This window comes from Scylla paramamosain, chromosome 15 (genome assembly GCF_035594125.1).
Source record: "Scylla paramamosain isolate STU-SP2022 chromosome 15, ASM3559412v1, whole genome shotgun sequence".
Lineage (NCBI taxonomy): Eukaryota > Metazoa > Arthropoda > Malacostraca > Decapoda > Portunidae > Scylla > Scylla paramamosain.
The window spans coordinates 10,843,291-10,863,511 of NC_087165.1; the positions used below are offsets into that span (position 1 = coordinate 10,843,291).

Here is a 20,221-nt window from a genome sequence, read left to right on the forward strand (position 1 = left end):
CATCACCATCCACGTGTTTACCCAACCTCCTCCTGAAACTCTCCAGTGTCTGTGTGCTTACCACATTCTTGCTAAATTTGATCTACACATCTACAGCCTTGTTTGTGGACACATTTTTGCATATTTCGATTTTAAAATCTCATTTTGTTTAGTTTCTAACCATTCGTACGAGTTCTAACATATTGCTTGCATGACTAGAACCCGGTCTACATCTCTTGTTGAACTTTTGCCCCAATGGAAGACTTCCATCACATCTCACATCATCGCCTTTCCAGGGAATGCAGGTTAAGGTGTTTTAACATAGCGTGGCAAAATAAGTTTTTCCAATCATTAAATCATTCTCATCATCCTTCTTTACACAGACTCCAGCCTATCTACGTGTTCTATATCAAGAAGACCAGAACTGAACAACATAATCTAGAAGTGGCCTTATCAAAACTAGTATATCTTCATAATTACACCTGTAGCTCTATTTCCCTTACATATATTCATAAAAAAGTATTCTGCTTGCTCTAGTGTGACCGTTAATGCGTACACCTTTTTTATTGGTGCAGATAGAGGAACAATATCACTTATAGAATTCTTTCTGTCGTCGATCTAACAATGCTCATGCCCTCTAACGTGTTTTTCTACCTATTTGGAAAGTACTTCACTCACTGTAGTATACTAGTAATGTCCTGGTATATAATGATTATACGAAAGACAGCCTCCTTGCATGAAGTGGAGAGATGCCATTTTTCACGCGTTCATATTCGCTAATCGTGTCTTAAGAACGGGAAGAGACAAGGCTGGATTTTGTTCCCATGTCTTTTTCAATGTATAGTATAATACTGTGTCAAGCTGTCATTCTGGGGTGATATCCCGAGGTCCTTATTATACCAAATACAGCTTATGCTTGATGCTGCAACACATTTCAAGTGTACATTCACATTTATATTAATAAGACTTATAACAACACCATGAGGTACTGTTTGTCTACGTCAGTCTGGCCAGAGTAGCAGCGGAGGACTCTTCTTCCTGGATCTTAATTTGGACGAAGTGCAGCTTCAGTCTATAAAAAAGAAAATAAATAAATAATATTTGAGACGCGTCATGAACGATTCTTTGAGCAATGATCTCGACAAGATTAACAAAAAACTTGGAATTTATATACAAAATTTAATAGAATGACATAAGTTTGCATAGTATGTAACGAGAAGGTAAAACCGTTTAAAATTTATTTCATAACATCTATTTATATTTTCATGGGACTGATTTTATTGTTCTGGCGTATAAGGACGTGAAAGTAGTTCGTAATGATGAATACTACTACTACTACTAATAATAATAATAATAATAATAATAATAATATTACTACTACTATTACTACTGTCATCTAAACACTCGTCTCTGCCAGGTCGTTGCGTTTGCCTGAAGAGAGCGAAACGAGATTGTTCCTGCAGTCAGCTGTCAGTCACTTCGTGATGAAATTACCGCTAATTCACAGGTGCATGGGGAATAAGGTCCAGACTTAAGAAAAAGGAATTATGATTCAAGCACCTCAGCAGCCAGTGGTTAATGAAGTGGCACCGTGCCTTGAAGGGCCATCAGGTAAATTTACAGAAATGCGCTCCAGTTTCACTCCGGCCACGGAACAATATTTTCTCCTGAGTTACGTTGCATACTTCCTTGTTATGCATGGTATTACTGTCACTTGTCTTTTTTTGTGTGAGAAAATTATCATTTGTTCGTGACTATATTGCCACAAACACTGTGAATTACACACACACACACACACACACACACACACACACACACACACACACACACACACACACAGAAAGAGAGAGAGAACCTAACAACTATTATATTATTAACTGTTTACTTGTGTCATGTTATTGGCCGAATTTACCCCGAAAAGGAACACGTCTTCTTAGTGTCCCCCGTGTTCCATTTGGCTGCCTTTTAAACATTATCCTTATTCTTAGTTATAAGTTAATATAAGGCTTATTTACTCATTTTATATCATGTAATATTATTCTCTTCATAATTTAAGTTCTTTATATGTATGTATACGTACGGGAAGAGTTGTATTTGAGGTGGAATGTTTTGAATGAGGGGGGCCTGAATGGGCAACACAGCATTCCGGCGAGGGGAAGGTAGAGCGCTGGAGGCCTTCAGGGAGAACAGAAGTTGTTGCGTTTCTCACAGGAATTTGGGTGTGGAGTGGTGATGGAGTGTGTTTATGGAAGTATTGGTGATGTGGCGGTATAACCTCGATATCCAGGATCAGGTTGGTGAGTCTTTTGAGGTAAAATACGGGAATTATTATTTGGGGACGCGGTGACGGCGTCTGGGTAAATTCACGCAGCTGGAGAAATTATTTCAGTTGCCTATGGTGATGTAAACGGGCTTTAGTGCTGTGTGAAGTGACAGGAATGTCATATATTAATGTGTACTGCCTCAGTTTGTTTGTAAGTTATCATTAGTAATAATATATCTGTGTATAATACGGACTAATTGTGTTTTCTATTCCCCAACATTGATCTGGTATTTGAGGTGATTCCTGATGTGTTTTGTCAAGGTAAGGGTAAAGTGAGAGGGTGTAATTCTGGTGATTTCGGATAGTTCGGGTAGGCACTCGAAGCCTTTAAAAATCCAGACCTTTAAAACTCTCCGGGATCAGTGTAACGTTCACTTTCTTGGAAAGATAACCGGGAACGTGACACTTGTTATTTTATTATTTTGAAACTTCCAAGACTATCAACGCCTTTCGGAGTATTGCCTTTTTGTGAGCTGTTGCAAAGTATCCAGACACCGAAAGTACTTTTACAAACCTGCCACGAGTCTGGGTTCCTTAGAAACTGAACATTACCAAGAGAGAGAGAGAGAGAGAGAGAGAGAGAGAGAGAGAGAGAGAGAGAGAGAGAGAGAGAGAGAGAGAGAGAGAGAGAGAGAAATCATTAATCTTAGTAGTCCTGATTCATAACCACTTGAAAACATTAATATTTGCCAGCAAGGCCATCACTTCCTTAAGGAGCAGTACTGGTATACAAAACAATTAGATAAATAAATAAAACTCACTTAAGATGCATAAACAGAATTAGTCCTTTAGTTGGTGAACTGCCTAGAGATTCTTCTTTCAAAACTGAAACAATTCAAGAAAAAACAGAAACAGGTATATAGTTTCAGAGTTTAACCGTGAAAGGAATTAAAAAATAGCGATACTGGCTAACTCTTGCATTAGTGACGTAGACAGAATAAGTATGAGGAGTAAAACGTCTAAGGGGGGGAGGGAGGCATTCATTTGGAAAGTTCAGAACGCAAAAGATGCGACGCTGCGGCAGTGAGTGAGAGACTGAAGACGGTTAACTGTATAATAGTTTTTGCAGATTTTCTCATACTTTGTAATGATCTTGAGCAGTGAAGCTTAACGTTTGTGCAGTTTACCTGATGGACATACGTGGCGCCGCTGGATGCGTGAGAGATGAAGGACGTGCGAATGTGGCAGACAGACTGCGTGCACTACCTCATCTACTCATTCCCTGCTGGTGACTGCCGCGTTCTCCTCCTCAGTAGTTGCCAGTCACTCAAATTCTTTTCTTCCAGATCTCCTGGCAATCAATGCTTCCTCGCCCCGTAACCTTTTACGGCAGCGTTCTGGCGCGCTGTTCCGTACAAACACTTCTTCCCAGCTTTTTTTTAATATGCACAGAAATGGGTGACTCACGTGTGACAGCAAGGCCTAGCGCGGCGCCTTCAATGTTGTATGGCCGCACTGCTGCTTTGCGTGTCCGCGATGAATGTTGGGTGATTGCCATTGTTTTAGATTGGTATCTTGTTCATTTGTTCATTGTCCCCACTAGGCTGTGATGTACAGTCCCAGAGGCAACACCATTTGTACATATTCATAATCATAATTCAATGTACCGTTTCTCGTTATTATTATTATTATTATTTTTTATTCCATTTTACCAGAAGAAATGTATGAATTCCAGTCCATCTAGCTTTTTTTTTCTTTTTTGAGACAGGATTTCCATTCATTTATGCCGCCATCGAGCAAGAATGTGCCGCAGCAAAGATGAGTCAAATAACCATTAATGCATATGTATTTTTATTTGTTTTTTCATGATATGCAAGGACACTACCTACTGGGGGTTGTGGTGTGCGTGGTCGTGAATCGCTTAGTATCCTGTTGAAAAACGTAGTAGGAACCGGTTCACTTTAGTTTTTCAATATTCATCGGTTTTCCATGTCATTCGGAAATCCTTTGTCGAAAATGAGTCGTTTATCGGACGAAGCAGAACAGTCGTATCTCTTCCTGAGTCAGTCATTCGAAAACTCTACGTAACGTTGATGATTATAAATGCAAAAGATATTATTACGCCTTGGCAGTTTCCGTGGACTTGGTGTCCGCACCAGACGCCTTGTCATCCTCTTCGTGGATGCAGAAGCCGGGCATCTGCTTCATTAGGGCCTGGTGGTGGTGGGGAGAGAGAGAGAAAGGTCAGTGGTATGCATCGCTGTATAGTGTTATGTATGTACAGAGGGCACTATGCTCTACTGGTGACGGGATTAATGCAGCCTACAGTCACGAGAGCTGCTCTCAGGATCTTACTAAGCATTATTAGTTAGCAACACTTTTATTCACGCTGCAGGTTTTCTCACTAACAGAGGAAAGCTGGTACAAAAGGAAGGTGGTTTTCTCGAAAGAACTTTTCTTATGTTAGATCTGTGACCGTATTCTCCATGGACTATCAATTACGTTCCCTATCATTATGAAGCAAATTCCCTTCATGGGGTGATGTAAGTAATGGAAGAAAATCGAGCCACCCAAGCTTCCTTTATGAAAATAAACCCACACCTGACCCGAACCCTACCAGAGTTCCTCATGTGATAAAATTAAAACTAAATATTTATCTTATAAAAAAAAGATAAATCTCATCTGAGTGCCTTTGGAAGAGGGGAAAAGTATGGAATTGTTCTTACCAAGCGGAATTTAGGATGGTTGATGGCGTAGATAATTGGGTTGTACACGGAGGCACTCTTGGCGAGCAGGGCAGGCAGCATGGACACGATGGGCGTGATGTCCTCTTGGTTGAAGAACAGTCCCTGGCGAAGGCGCAGAAGAAAAAAGGACAATTATTTCAGTGCAATTACGGCATTTGAGTAGGATATAGTGAATCTGGCATGAAAGAGTCGTGTGCAGGTCTGAAGTAACGTCAGTTGTGTTCCACTGTCATATTGAGTTTGAAGGCCAGAGTTGATCAGTGAATTAAATCTAACGGTTGATGGAGATTGTGTACATACAAGACTTTGCTTATGAATCACAATGAATGAGAATGAGACCATTAGCTGAGTGGTGGGATAAAGCAAGAAGTGAGAGAATGGAGTTGCTTCTAACCTGGACCACAACGGAGGCGTAGGGAGTCCAGCAGATGAGCCACAGGGCCACGTTGGTCATGGCCACCTTGGCAATGCGCACCTCGGCGGACTGGGCGTTGGCCTCAGCATTGGACCTGAGGTTGGACACGTTCATCTTCTTGGCCTGCTCCCTCATGGCCTTCTCGTGAGCGACGATCGCCTTCACGATGAACATGTAGGCGAACACGATCACGGCGAGTGGCACGCAGTAGTCGAAGACAAAGATGCAGATGCCGAATGACCGAAGGTTCCAGTCGCGGGTGAGGTAATCAAAGGAGCAGGAGTCCAGGATGCCTGCGCCAAGAACCTCCATTAGGGCTCCATCAGAATTATAGTGTTATAAGTTGGCAGTCTTTTTATTCTTCTTACAGTCAACCTTTTCTTCTAATGTTAGATAAGTCCGGATGTGGATTTTTTTAAATATTATAACTACTGACCAGAAAAGCTGCTGGTTTTAACTTTTTTCCTTAAACACCTAATTCAATATAATGATAATAATGATAATAATAATAATAATTCGTGAAAAAGAAGAAAGCAGGCACTCACCCTCGGGGATGTATTTTCCCCAGCCAAAGAAGGGAGGGATGGACCAGCCGACAGCGTAGATCCAGGAGAACAGCATGAAGAGCAGTGCCTTGCCAGAGGTCATTGGGGAGCCGCCGACACCGTTCACGATCACATTGTAGCGATCGTAGGAGACGAATACAAGGGACCAGATGGAGCAGAGGCCGAAGATGGATCCTGAAAGTCAGAGTGTGGAATTGGAGGGAGCGTGACGACAACTGTGACAATGGACAAAGCAAACACTTCTCGGGACATGGAAAGACGAAAGATCATTTGAGCGAAGAGGCAAAGACATGAGGAACAGATAAAGTAGTTCAGTGAAGGCTGCTGGGTGACAAATATAAGTGACCAGGAACTGATGGGGAGAAATAAGACCAAGATTTAATAGCATGAGGTGACTTACCAAGGCAGGCATATAGTTCACAAAAGAATGGGCTGAACATCCACACGCCGCCATTGAAGCAGTTGTAGGCGAAGAAGGGGAACTGTGAGATCATCATGCACATGTCACTGAAGGCAAGGTTGGCTACGAGGTAATTGGCTGGACTGCGCAGGTTCTTATTCTTCAGGAAAAGCAGCAGAACCATGCCATTTCCTGAAAAAAATACACCAAAAAAGGAGAATAGAGGAGGATCTTTTGGGAAAGGCAGCACTATTACATGTATCTTGGGCAACGAAGCAACCAAGGCTCACCGAATAAGGAGATAGCGCCAAGGAAGAGATAGACCACCCCCAGGAGATAGTGCCACATGGGATTGACGGGAGGAAACTTGTTCCAATGAGGGTGAACCATGTGCTTTATGTGATCTGGCACCATATCAGTCACGGATATGCCTTCTGGGTAACCAAAGGACATTCCTCCGGAGCCGTAGGCCATGGCTTGAGGTCCAGTCACATTGAACATCATCGTTGTCGCCATTTTCACCTGAAGAAAGTAGTCACGACTCATATTAAAAAGTATGTAAATTTTTTTATTCTTAAGTATTTTGAATGTAAGAGGGGCACTGTGCTAGGGCTGAAAAAAAAAAGAAAAAAGAAAAAGGCCTATTGAGGTGTCAGTTCCGAAATGAAAGGATTATCCGAAATTGGAGGAAAGGTTTTAGAAAACTCCCTCTTGTAAGAACTCAAGACTTAAAACACTACAGACGAGATGTGAAGTTTCCAGTTTATATTATTAGTAAAGAACAGACTGTCAGCGTAGAAGAGGGGTACAGTTAATTGTCATTGAAGAAGAGGAGGAAGTGATCAGGAGGATTGCGTCGAGTTGATAAATAGAAGAATTGAATTTTATGAGGCATTGAACAACACTAGGTTTGTTCTGTCAGATCACAATTTTAAGAAGGATCAGAAGTTAGGCGCTCTGTGACTTCCCCGCATGAGTTGTTTAATTCCTGCATGTTTGGATGTCTAAGAAAAGACGTGTAAAACTGCTGAGTGGTATCATCAGCAAGGGTGAGTGAAATGACAGAAACCTAAAGAACACCACTGTTTATAAATAGAGATAGGAGAAGAACAGTGACCGTCTACAACACAAGCAATAAAATGGTCAGAAAGGAAACTTGAGATGAAGTTACAGAAAAAAAGGATAGAAGCTGTAGAAAGGTAGTTTGGAAATCAAAGTTTGTGCCATACTCTAGGAAATATTTTTGATATGTTTAAGGCAACAGCGAAAAAGATCACCAGTAAAACGGTCACGGTGGAACCCATTACTGGCAATTAGGTATAAGGTTGTGAAGCAATAGATGTTTGGGAATCTTCCTGTTTAGGATTGATTCAAAAACTTTTGAAAGGCAGGAAAGTAAAGCAATAGAACGGTAGTTTGAGGGGTTATAGGCCGAATGTAAGCTAACTTCCAGCAGGAAGGAAAAGTAGATGTTGACAGACAAAGCTGGTAGAGTTTCATCCAGCATGGTGGAAGCACGGAGGCACAATTTTGGAGAACAATAGGAAGGATCCCATCAGGTCCATAAGCCCTCAGAGGGTTAAGGCCAGCGAGGGAATAGAAGACATCTTTAGGGAGAATTTTAATGAGAGGCATGAGATAGTCGGAGGGTGGAGGAGAGAGAGGAACAAGCCTTGAATTATCTAGGGTAGAGTTTTTAGTGAAACAATAACTGATTCGTAAAGATGGAGCTTTTTAAAGTAATATGAAAATCAAGAACACAAAACCATAAAAAAAATAAGATGAGAAGAATAAGGGCAAAGAAAGTTACCTGAGGTGGTTTCTTCTACACTTCACTTCTGCGTAGTGTTCGTCAGAAGTTCACGAAGAGATCCTGACTCAGGGGGTCGGGATGCGATCTGTGAGAGGGACTGGTCGGCTCTGAGCGTTATGGTTGCTGCTCGATTATTTATAATCCTCAGCGTTACTTTACGTAACCGTCTTCATCTTGTTAGTACTGACAACTACGTCTTCCCGCTCAAAATCCCAAGAAGCTCAGAGTCCAAGGAATGCCTTGTCGGGCTTCCCAGGTGTGCTGAGCCTTGTGGCATTTTTCAATTTCATTTGCGTTAGAAGAGTTGAATTATTGCTGTTAGGCACAATACGTGACGGGGGAGACAACAGTGGCCGAGGGAAAGTAGGACTGTTTTATTTTGCACAAGCGTTGAGGAGACGCTCCGTCGTAAACTGATGACAGCACGGTAAAAGAAGAACATTAGTTTAGTTCTTCCATACCGTTTCCTCTTATCCCATCTTCTTCCACCTAATATGATCTGTGATCCTTTCCTGCACGGTTCTACGCGTTTTCTTGTTCTCTTGTCACCTCTACTGCCTTTAGTCTTCTCTAAGTCCAGCGTCTCTATCCAAGCGTTATAAGCGAACAATAAATGGAGTGTGAATCATAGTGAACATGACGTTTATTGTAATTTCAGCGCAACAGAAATTTATGCCCTGATGTATGAAGCACAAGTAATACCTAATAGAGATATGAAAAATGAAATACATAAAAAGTAAAAATAAAATAAATGTACGATGCTATCAAATTTTTGTTATTTTTAAATACCAGGCCTATGGTTATTTGATGGGCTACTGCTTAGGATCAGAAATTTTGGAAGGCATGAGAGGCAGAGAAGTGAACCATGAATGTTCCCTGATCCGCAGCGCCAGATTCATCAACGGGTCGTTTCAATTAACAGGACGCCACAGTTTGCCCAGAATTGGTAACCAACAGCAGTTTGATGCGCGAAAACACCAGAAACGTTCTATGAAAGTGCTCTGTTTCTGCTACGTATGAAAAATAATAATAATCAATAGATAAAAACTGCTATATAGTATTGTGCGCGTCGTCCTTCAAGCGGGAGGCTCACCGGCGTCACTATGTGGTTTAAAACGATGCTGAAATATTGTGTTCACATTTTTTGCAGACTCGATCACTTAATAGTGCACACTTACTTGTATGGACAAGAAGAAATCTATTTTTATTATTTCATCTTAAAAAATCGCTTCTTTTGAAGTTATTGTTTATCAAAAATGTCCCGTGCCTGTATTATTTATTGCATTTGTTTCAATTCATACAAGGATCTTTTTTCATAAACAAAGCTAAAATACCAATTGTAAAATACATTATTTCACATAAAGTGTTGGGCGGAAAGGAACGAGTGGGTCTGTTGTAAGCTAAGAAAGGAGGGCAATATGTCAGATAGTTTGGTGTTTGTTGGTCTAGAGTATCGAAGTCAGCGATTCAAAAAACGTTCAAGGCAATGGTGGTGGGAGGAGGACGTGTTGCGCTGGGAAGACAAGAGCTGTGGAGGAGTTAGTTGAACTTGTACTTGTTGCTTTCCTGTTGTTACATTCTGTCAATTTCATTTCAGTGAAGCAAGTATAATATTGTATTACAAGAAGATATCGGCAAATATTTATATTGCTACGTTTGATTGAATATTGTCATGGTTCAAGTTAAACTTTCCTTTCAGTGTTTTCAGTGAGTATCATAGTGAAAAGTGTCGATACCTTACAGACTTAATATTCTTTGCATTGCTATTACTAGATATATGAATACTTGCTTTCTTTCCAAGCTGACTGTAGCTTGAAAGTCTCTGAACATTACATTGCATGAGTTCAAGAGTGCTGGTTGTGCTCGCATCGTTGCTGCATGCTTGCCACAGTCTGATGTGACCTGCTCAGCACTCCCGAGCCTCACCGCCATCTTCCCGGCTACGCCAAACTTTCCTTGATGAAGTATAGTCATCCTCTCTTAGGGATTGTGGTGAAACCTTTGCTGTTGCCTTAAACATATCAAAGCTTTTGACATGAGCCTGGCATAAATCTTTAGTTTCTCAGCTTCCCTCACACGTTCCCTCTTTAAATATGTGCACCTTTATGTCAATTTTCTTTCCCAGCCGTTCAGTTTTCGAGGTGGTTAACGGCCTCCTACGAACTCACTAGCTTCACGCCTACCCATGCCGTGGCCCCACTGCGCAAGACTATCTATTCATTGTAAATTTTATCCTGTTCAACTTATTAATGTTTAAGTTAATCACTATTTTGCACTCCATCCAAGACCTCTCTACCAGTTTCTCTTTCTCTTTGGTGCAACATGAACTGTTTCAAAGGAGGGGCATCAACACTGCTCATGATCTAAATTGGCCAACTTTTTTTTTTTTTCTCTCATTTCATCGACTTTTAGGAAGCAGCATCTCTCTCTCTCTCTCTCTCTCTCTCTCTCTCTCTCTCTCTCTCTCTCTCTCTCTCTCTCTCTCTCTCTCTCTCTCTCTCTCTATCTATCTATCTATCTATCTATCTATCTATCTATCTATCTATCATGTTGGGGCCTTGACTCTTAGTGCATCAAAAGGAAAAAGAAGCTTAGTATGGCGTCTCGTGAATCAAAATTACTGAAAACTCTGGGATTTCAGTAACTCTCTGAAAGCCATACAAGGCCACTCGGGTCCAAGCAATCTCGTGTCCACTAACAAGCTGCACTCACTTCCCTCGTGTTAAGCGTTTTCTCTCGGCCTTTTGTCCTTTGATCTGTCACGAGTGTGTCAATTGTCATAAAGTGTAGGGAGGTGATCTGCAGATGAGATGACAAGACAGGTGAAACTCAAAATGCGATGGAAATTATAGCACAGGACGTAAATCAACTCCTGATCAGACCGTACCTTATTTGCATATTGTGTGTAAAGTATTATGTCTAACTAAGTATCATCGTTACCATTTTCACCATTAATATTTTCCCATTAAAGAAGAGCCTTGAGGAACAATTTTACAGTCTGTAACTCCCTTAAGTACCGAAGGAGGTCAGCAGTTAGTGTGAGGTTGAGCGTGTTCTATTTTCTGACGAGCTTTTCTTGTTCTATTTCTTCCTTCCTCTCTTCTTCAACCTTCTTCACCCCATGAGCCCCCGCCCGCAAGCCTCTTACCGCCGGATTACCAATTAACATCTTCTAGGGCTACTAAAACTCACCTTCAGCAAGTAATGGCCTGACGCACACGTTAAATACAACCTGCTGAAGCTCCGTGTTCGTGTTCCCTTCTCTTTACTCAACTTGACCTCACCTTCCACTCACTCTCGACACTGAACACTCTGTCACTGCCGATATACTATGTTCTCCCATCATTAGTATCACTTAAAGAGCTGACATGGGCATATAAGTTTGGTATGCACCTCATAAAACTAACTTGCATACCCAACAGAGTCAGAGGTTCCAGTAAGGAAGAGTTGCCACCTCCACTGCCAGGACACCCTTCACTCTTTGCACAGTCACCTCAGCCTGAGATGACTCTTGCTCATTTTGTAATGTAGAGGGTGGGCACGAGAGCAAATTATGTCGTTGCGCACGTAGACGCAACATCCAGCTTTGGAGTGAAAGTGATGATGGAGAAAGCAGAAAAGAACGGAGAAGAGGTTACTGTCACTTGCTTCTGATACTTGCACTTCGGTGAGGAAAAGATGATAGGGTTTATAAGAGTTTATATACTTTATATATTTTGGATATCTGACATGCATGCATGTTGGAATTAACGAGCTGAAAATATTTTCTTGGAAAAAGAAACAGATAAATCTAAGTTGGTGTCCCTGAATCAAAGCTGAAAAAAAGAAGGGAGGGAGGACCAACATGGTATGAAAAAAAAATCATGAAATTTAAATAGAATGATCATACGTTCGTAAAAATAACACATGATATGAGATTATTTTTCTCTCCTTTAACGACGTCTTTGTTGCTTCCTCCGTGGCCGTGACATCTCATGACCGAGCGCCGACCCTAACGATGTGTCCTGTCTGCAGCCTGGCGGCGAGCAGGGGCAGCGGCACCGGTGGGCACATCTTGAGGTTTTCCTTGGACACGTTGAAGACCCATTCCAGGTAGGCGTCCAGGTCACTCTGTTCTGTGATGAAGCAGACTTCAGGAGTTGAGTGTGTGCTCTCTAGTCTACATTACACATCATTCCACCTACTCCTGTCACTCCACATATTAATTCCATTTACACTATGCACACAGTTCATCACATTACTAACGAGTCTTCATAGCCTGCCACATGAATTCTATGCATATTACTTTTCTGTAATTCACATGACTGTTATAAATGACAGTTTTTCAGAGTGTAGGAACTATGTCACTTCTAATCTAAAACTCGTTTTGTTAAATGAGAAGAATAAATACATCTAGTACGCTTTCTTAAATCATTCGCATATCCTCCCATACACAAGGCTGACACCTCCCGTGAAGGAGGGAGGGAGGCCAGACGTGTACATCGTGAATCAGGGGAACTAAACCTCCCCCTCCCCCACTACACTTATCATAGGAACAAACAGGAGGTACCTGGTCCCCTTGCTCAGGCCCTATTTGAATATGGAGAGGAGTATGTTAACCACGGAGGCTGACATGTAGGTACAATGTAGGCTACACCACACCACACAGGAGATAAGATCGCCACTTCTCTACGTTCAGAATCATAAATCATGCATTAAGCAAATGCATTCGAAACCCAAGCGCATTACAACTAATGAATGAAAATAGACTATACAGACTACAGTGCCGTTATTGCAAATTATGATGATGTCCTCCTTCATCCTAGTCACTGTCTCTTTATAAGCGCTGTAAATTAGTATTACAGGAACTATTGCACATTATCGTAGGTCGTGTAAATTCTTATAGTATATTCATGAACAAACTGGCCATGTCACTTCTGTCTGGGGTGAATGGAGACGCTCGTCATTATTATCCATTACTTTTCTGTGTTTTTTGTCGCACTGACGATGTAGTTGTCGAGTCAAGAAGGCTGATGGAAGGTGGAAATGTACTTTAAATAAGTCCCATTTGCTCGCCAAACTTGACACTATGTACCCAGTTTTTTTTTTTTTTTTTTTTTTTGGTGATGTCAAAGAGTACAAGACGTTCTGGTTGTGCTTCACGAAGACTCCTCTTGTTATCCCGTGTCCCTGCGTGTGTGTGTGTGTGTGTGTGTGTGTGTGTGTGTGTGTGTGTGTGTGTGTGTGTGTGTGTGTGTGTGTGTGTGTGCGTGTGTGTGTGTTAGGTACAGAGCAGTGTAACATAACGATATATATACATCTTTTTCTTTAACCTGATGACATGTTATACTGTTGGTAGTAAACTGACTCATGCAAACACTTTTCCCACTCTAGGACGCAGTAGCATCTCTCATCCCTGTACATAAGGTCATCTCGCCTTGCTCTCCTTCCACCTCACGAAGGACAACACCTTACCTCTTCCCTCACTTCCCCCTTCTGAACATCATCCTTACTGTCGCTCCCTTCTCCTCCATCACTCTCTATCGCTATCCCTTTCTTCTCCCCATCTCTCCTCCGCTCTCGGTAACTCACCTATCCTCGGGTCGATGATGGTGAAGGCGCGGCTCAGCTCCTTCACCGTCACGTCTACGGCGCCGTAACCCACCTCCTGCAGCAGCTCCTGGATGTAGGTGTCCTGCTCGTCCCGCGCCTGCTGCACCACTTCCGTCCCCAGTGGCATGCGCGTCCCTGCACACTCACCCTGCACCAAGCCATCCTTGTTACACACACACACACACACACACACACACACACACACACACACACATGGAAGACCAAAGTTATGTTAGATAAATTCTGGAACAAGTAAAGGCTACACACACACACACACACACACACACACACACACACACACACACACACACACACACACACACACACACACACACACACACACACACACACACACACACACACACACACACACACCTGCTGGAAGAGATTGTTGTACTTGATGAGGTTTGGATCTTTGGCGGAGGCTGCGCGACCCGCGATCTCCAGCAGTACCCTCACTTTCTCCTCGGGTTTGAGCGGGAACACGGTGCGCAGAGCCTCCTCCAGCGCCGCGCGAGACACCAGTCCCTGCGAGGAAGAGACCAGGGCAGAAATCAGATGAATGGAACATTAAGAAGAAATCCAGAATAGCAGCAATTACAATAAGTAACAGAGCCACAAGACGAAAAAAAAAAAACGTGAAGAAAGAGAAATAAGAATAAGGAAGCTCTAGTAGCTATTCTAATGGGATCTACAGGAATATACTTGTTAATCCGATTTCCAAAGTTGCGTCCCTTTTGATGCCTGAGACGCCGTCCTGAAGTTAGCGTTTGGTTTGTGTTCGAGGATGAAATGCGATTATTTACCAAGGGCCAGACCGAAGGAAGCGGTGCCCTTTGGTGGGGACTTAATTATCCCTATGAATGTTGCGGGTTTTCAGACTTGATAAAAATGGTCGGCTGAAAGTTTTGAGCGCAATCTCAAAAGGCATCACTGCCATCTACAAGAATAATGGCGTTGCTCAAATCTTTTAGTTCATAGTTTTATTTTTGTTGAGTAAGAACGACTTGGACAACTCGGGCCACTCAAATATGTTAAAGTAACAAGCTGGCATTTGCAGTCAGAAGGTTAAGGGCTTATTTGTTGGTTCAATCATCATCGCGCGCGCGTGTGTGTGTATGTGTGTGTGTGTGTGTGTGTGTGTGTGTGTGTGTGTGTGTGTGTGTGTGTGTGTGTGTGTGCAAGACACCCAAGCAGGGGCAACAAGACGGCGTGGTGTGCCTCGCGAAGGACACTCATCATCACATCCACGCACAGACTAAATTGTTTAAAGCAAGTCAGTTCACACTACCGCCACGTTTACCTTGTCGAGGGGATCGGCGAGCCTAAGGGCAGCATGCAGGGCTAACACGCTGTCCACCTGGTGATGATACACCTGCTCCTGCACCTGGCCGCACAAGATGCCCCAGAACAGGCCCACCTGGCGGCACAGAGAACAGAGGTCACATTTTCGCATTCTTCAGCAGATTATAGAAAAAATAAAATAAATAAATAAATAAAAAAATAGGATAAAACAAAAAAAAAAGACAAAAAAAAACATACAAACAAACAAATAAATTAAAAGTAACTACACCAGCACATGCCAAGGGAGAATGGCCAGGCGTTGGGCACTGTTACATTTCAATTTTATAATCATCAATAGTGCGACGAATGCCGGGAGGTGGGGCTGTGATGGGGCTGTGACAGGAGTTATGCGTAGTTGGATGTGTCAGCGAAAATAAAGAACTATGTTTGGTGATCAAAGAATGCTTCAGTGTGTCGGGAGAACAAAATGGTCACCTTCCATCAACATCGTTAGGTTTAAAATTATCCCAAGACTTCTGGCCATCTTGTAATACTATATTACAAGATGTTATATTACAAGATGCTATATTAATATGACGATGATGTACAGTAAACAAAATAACAATCAAACACTTTTAATGTGCTGCTACTCAGAGTGACGTCTTTTGCTTACTGGGCCGCAGGAGCCTCACCTGCTCGTCATGAGCCAGCCGCTGGCAGGCATCGGCCAGGGAGTAGCACCACTCTGCCCGGACCTCCTCCAGGTGGTACCTGCGGTGGCCACACGCCAGCATGACACGCCAGGATAGATACAGAGATACGAGGTTCATAAGATAAGGTATCTTAGGAATTGATAAACACATAATACATGGAAGTACTTGTACTGTTCACACACACACACACACACATATACACACACAAACACACACACACACACGAACATATATAAACAAGACAAGGACACATTTTCATTTCAACGTAATAAAATCAAGTACACAAACAAACACATACCTATACTGTACATACCCACAAAAGAAGAAACGTCACAAAGAAAGGGAAGGAAGGAATGAGAGACACCACACCTCTCCCGGAAGTACGTATCGACGAAATGGTCCATGGGCTCCTGGTCGCCCTGCCGCCGCTTCTCCCGCCAGATGTCGTCAATGAGCAGCGTCAGGTCCCTCTTGCCCAGCCGTCTGTTCCTCACGCTGCCCTCGTAACGCAGGTACGCCGGCACTCCCTCCTCCGTGCCCTGAGTGTTGCAAGTAGTAGTAGTAATAGTAGTAGTAGTAGTAGTAGTAGTAGTAGTAGTAGTAGTAGTAGTAGTAGTAGAGTCGCGGTAAGAAGTTGTGTAACCTTGAACATCAAAGTCTACTGCATTTGGTGATTTATCTCTCTCTTTTAACTCCCCTGATCAGCTGACAGTCTCCGTACAAGACCTGGTAACTGACAAACTCTCAGCAGACCAGGGAAAGGTTGCAGGAAAGCGCTAAACACAGAGGAGGTGAGTGTAAATTACGTAGTTTCTTACTTGACTTTTGACTTGAACTGTACCGTACAATACGTTTTTACTTATCCACATCCCGCAGCGGTTTCCTTCCTCAGCAGTCACACAACTTTCTGTGGCCTAGATTGACCTCTCCGAGTATAGAATCTTTATCGTCGACGTACAGGGGAAAGAGAAAGAGAGAGAGAGAGAGAGAGAGAGAGAGAGAGAGAGAGAGAGAGAGAGAGAGAGAGAGAGAGAGAGAGAGAGAGAGAAATTAACAATGGTTAATGGACCAAGAGAAAGAAATGAAAAAAAAAGCTTGGATAATCTCGCTTAAGTCAACTTAGCTTGAAAAGTAAGTCAAAAGAAGACTGATAAGCGAGTCTCTCCCCCCCACCTCTCTCTCTCTCTCTCTCTCTCTCTCTCTCTCTCTCTCTCTCTCTCTCTCTCTCTCTCTCTCTCTCTCTCTCTCTCTCTCTCTCTTCGCTTTGACTGAAACACCTGACGGGCTTACAAACGGAACCCTTAGCGGTCCCACAGTTCTCTAAAAGGTTTCCATACTTACTGAAAGGTTACAAGTAATCCGCCCTCGTCTGGAATTCGGGTCCCGTACGTACATGGGAGTATTACCAAGCAGGTTAAAACCATTTGGCCCTATTGACTTCCCTCTTTTACTTGACAACTCTCAATGTCTTACACTCCTCTGAACTGCTGCATCTCTTTCTATTTTCTATATCTATTATCTTTATTATTCATCAACTGCATGCCTTCCTCCCCCATTTCCCCGCACCACACGACCCCACAGCTCAAGACTTTCTTCTCATTCTCAGTATTATTTAATCTCTTTCACTGGAATTCTTTGCCTGTTTCTGTCTTTCCTTCTCTCTCACCAGTTGCTTCAAGAGAAAAGTATCAGGACAACACATTTGATCTTTTCCGAATGCATTTTTATTGTACTTTTCCGTTATTTATTTAATCTTTTTTTTTATTTTTCATTATGGCCTATTTTATTCGTTTATTCTATTTTATTTCATTTGTTTATTTATTCATTCATTGAGGGAGGAAGGTAGGAGCGAGAATTAAGCAGATTGTTACCTCTTCCTCATTTCTGTACCTCCTGATGAGCTTCCTTCATACGTAGAAAAATATATAAATGAAAATACAGGGAAGGCAAAACTGTTTGTTCCCTTCAGACTCAAACCGTGGCTGCTGTATTTGCGCCAATGAGTATTAGATATTGTAACTACAGTGCGCCAAGACACTGTGTACTCTTAAAAGGTGAAAACTGTGACTGACTACACTAAACTAAACAACTATTCGTGCAGTGTAGATGTAGTGCTTCGACAACACTACCAGACGAGAGAGAGAGAGAGAGAGAGAGAGAGAGAGAGAGAGAGAGAGAGAGAGAGAGAGAGAGAGAGAGAGAGAGAGAGAGATGGGGAGGAGGAACGGAAGGAAAAAACTCTCTATGTTTAAAACCTGAAACGTCACACGAAAGAGTTGTAAGAGGCACTGCAAAAAGCTCCCTTGATTTAAACATCGTTTTGTAACTTCTGGCAATCTTAGGATACTTGCAGACAAAATTTTAGTAAAAGTCAAATACAACTTATCGCCTCTGCACCTCTATTTTTAACATTCCTGTTTTGACTCCTAGCAACACTCAACCGCCTCAGCGTTTATCCTCAGTTCACTATTTTGTACGACGGAGACTTGAACTTGCTACAAACCCTAAATCTCCCTCTCACCACTCGTGACTCCTATCTCTTCAGTGTCTCATTCTCATGGTGTATCTATCGCAAGGATTCAAAACATCAGGGGCCATTCACCTTGCAGTCAATGAACTCGTTGGAGGAAGGTAGCTGTGACCCGGTGAGCTCAGACACGAGGACGTCCACGAGCTGGTCGCTGCTTCTCCCATTGGACATCTCACGCCACCGACTGATGCCCCCCTCCACGTACTCCGCCACCCTGAACGACGAGGATGATCAGGAGGTGCAGAGATGTCTTAGCAATGGAATTAATGATATAAACAAAAGGAGACAGACATAGCGAGCAGTTGGCACAGGAATAGGAAAAGAAAGATATGAGGAATGGAAAGAAAGAAATTGGTGATAGAAATGAAAAGTACTTGCAGACAGACCGCGAACAATTAACAGAAGAAGAAAAGGAGAGTGGTAGGAGGAAAAGAGTAAAAGAGGAAAAGTATACTGAGTCTCCACAAAGCAAATAAAGATGGAAAGGCTGAGTGACGCGAGACGAAGGCGTAGCAGCAGCAGTGGGAAGCGCCTTAGGATGAAAGGATGGACATAGGAGGGCAAGTAATGAGACAGGAAAGGGAAAAAGGGAAGTGGCCAAAGGGTAGGAAGATAATGTAATGATTGGTGAGTACAAGCAAGATTGCTGAAAGAAAATTAAAGGAAGAGCGAAATGAGAACTACAGTTAAGAATAATTAAACGAAGGAAAATTCTGATTAGAAAAACAGAGTGGAAGAAATAGAGGAAATGAAGAAGGAAATTTCAAGTAAAATCTTAGAAACACAGCAGTTAAACATAACAAAACGTAGAGATTATGAAGGTAAGGGAGTGAAGGAGAAAATGAAACTAAATAAGTAAAAGGAAAGGAAAGACGAAAGAACACAAAGAAAAGAGGTTATGAGAGAGAGAGAGAGAGAGAGAGAGAGAGAGAGAGAGAGAGAGAGAGAGAGAGAGAGAGAGAGAGAGAGAGAGAGAGAGAGAGAGAGAGAGAGAGAGAGAGAGAGAAAGGAAAACGGAAGGAAAACTGAAGAACCACAGTAAAAAAATAAATAAATAAATAAAATAACAGAAAACAAAGACAGGAAACAGACCAGAGAGGAGAAGGAGAATGAGGAACACAGGATCTGAGGAAGGGAGCACCACATCACCAATGAGGGAAGGACGAGCCTCACCTGTTCCAGTCTGGCCTCGGTGTGGCGGAGCGTCGCAGTCTGTGGTTCTCTTCACTAAGTCTGTCTCTCTCCTCTAGCATTTCCTCCTGCGACCCTGCCAGCATACACACACACACACACACACACACACATGCACAGGAGTAAGGCGAGGGGTCTATTCATTCTGTTAAGTTTCCCGAAAAAAAGTCAAACTGAACGAAAGAAAATCTATTCCAATTTATGTGGGAGACTCACCTATACTCCTGTCACACCGTCAACCAAAAACAGGGACGAAAATAGCTATTAACTGCGATAATAAGACAAAAGTAATCACGCTTTCAAATGAGACAATCAGAGAAAGACGTCATATAAATTAAATTAAAATAAAATAATATATCCTTAGTCACTCCCATTTTCTTTTTTTTTTGGGGGGGGGAGTAAAGGAACAGGAGAGTAGGATACACAAGTTAATTGCCTGTATAAGACATGTAAACGTGCTAAATAATTAAGAGATCCAGCAAATTGGCTAAATTACACCAGAATCACATTTTTTTTTATCTGGTAGATAAAGTAATGAATCTATTTGATATAGGACATGAATGTTGCTATTTTTTTTTTTTTTTCTTTTCATATATCATGATATAACTTTTTATGTACAGTACAACCTCGCAACTCTATTTCCTACAATAGTTCATACTGCAGTGCTAATGGTACATACTATAACTGTGATGTATACATTGCTATCAGAAAAAAATACATATGAAGTT

The 20,221-nt window shown here is 42.2% G+C and overlaps 2 protein-coding genes and 1 long non-coding RNA gene across 4 annotated transcripts in view; all 3 read right to left on the reverse strand.

Annotated features, from left to right (window-relative positions):
• Window positions 1-4,076: 4,076 nt before the first annotated feature.
• Window positions 4,077-8,318, reverse strand: LOC135107424 (compound eye opsin BCRH2-like). Its single transcript, XM_064017274.1, has 7 exons — window positions 8,181-8,318; window positions 6,661-6,892; window positions 6,371-6,562; window positions 5,950-6,144; window positions 5,384-5,697; window positions 4,969-5,091; window positions 4,077-4,456 (listed from the first exon to the last, which is right to left on the reverse strand). The coding sequence occupies exons 2-7, from the start codon at window positions 6,884-6,886 to the stop codon at window positions 4,361-4,363; spliced, it is 1,146 nt and encodes a 381-aa protein (XP_063873344.1). The 5' UTR covers window positions 6,887-6,892; window positions 8,181-8,318; the 3' UTR covers window positions 4,077-4,360.
• Window positions 8,319-11,231: 2,913 nt separating this feature from the next.
• LOC135107201 (uncharacterized) lies at window positions 11,232-16,409 on the reverse strand. 2 transcript variants are annotated; one of them, XM_064016873.1, is made up of 6 exons: window positions 16,142-16,409; window positions 15,752-15,830; window positions 15,079-15,195; window positions 14,151-14,303; window positions 13,755-13,923; window positions 11,232-12,298 (listed from the first exon to the last, which is right to left on the reverse strand). In XM_064016873.1, the coding sequence occupies exons 1-6, from the start codon at window positions 16,174-16,176 to the stop codon at window positions 12,156-12,158; spliced, it is 696 nt and encodes a 231-aa protein (XP_063872943.1). In that variant the 5' UTR covers window positions 16,177-16,409; the 3' UTR covers window positions 11,232-12,155. The 2 variants fall into 2 exon arrangements, with proteins under 2 accessions (XP_063872943.1, XP_063872942.1); XM_064016872.1 differs by having other exon boundaries at window positions 15,752-16,409.
• A 2,907-nt stretch (window positions 16,410-19,316) lies between these two features.
• Window positions 19,317-20,221, reverse strand: part of LOC135107202 (uncharacterized) — a 1,986-nt gene continuing 1,081 nt past the window's right edge. Inside the window, exon 3 of the long non-coding RNA XR_010271649.1 lies at window positions 19,317-19,569. This is a non-coding gene — a long non-coding RNA (uncharacterized LOC135107202). The remainder of the gene's footprint in view (window positions 19,570-20,221) is intronic.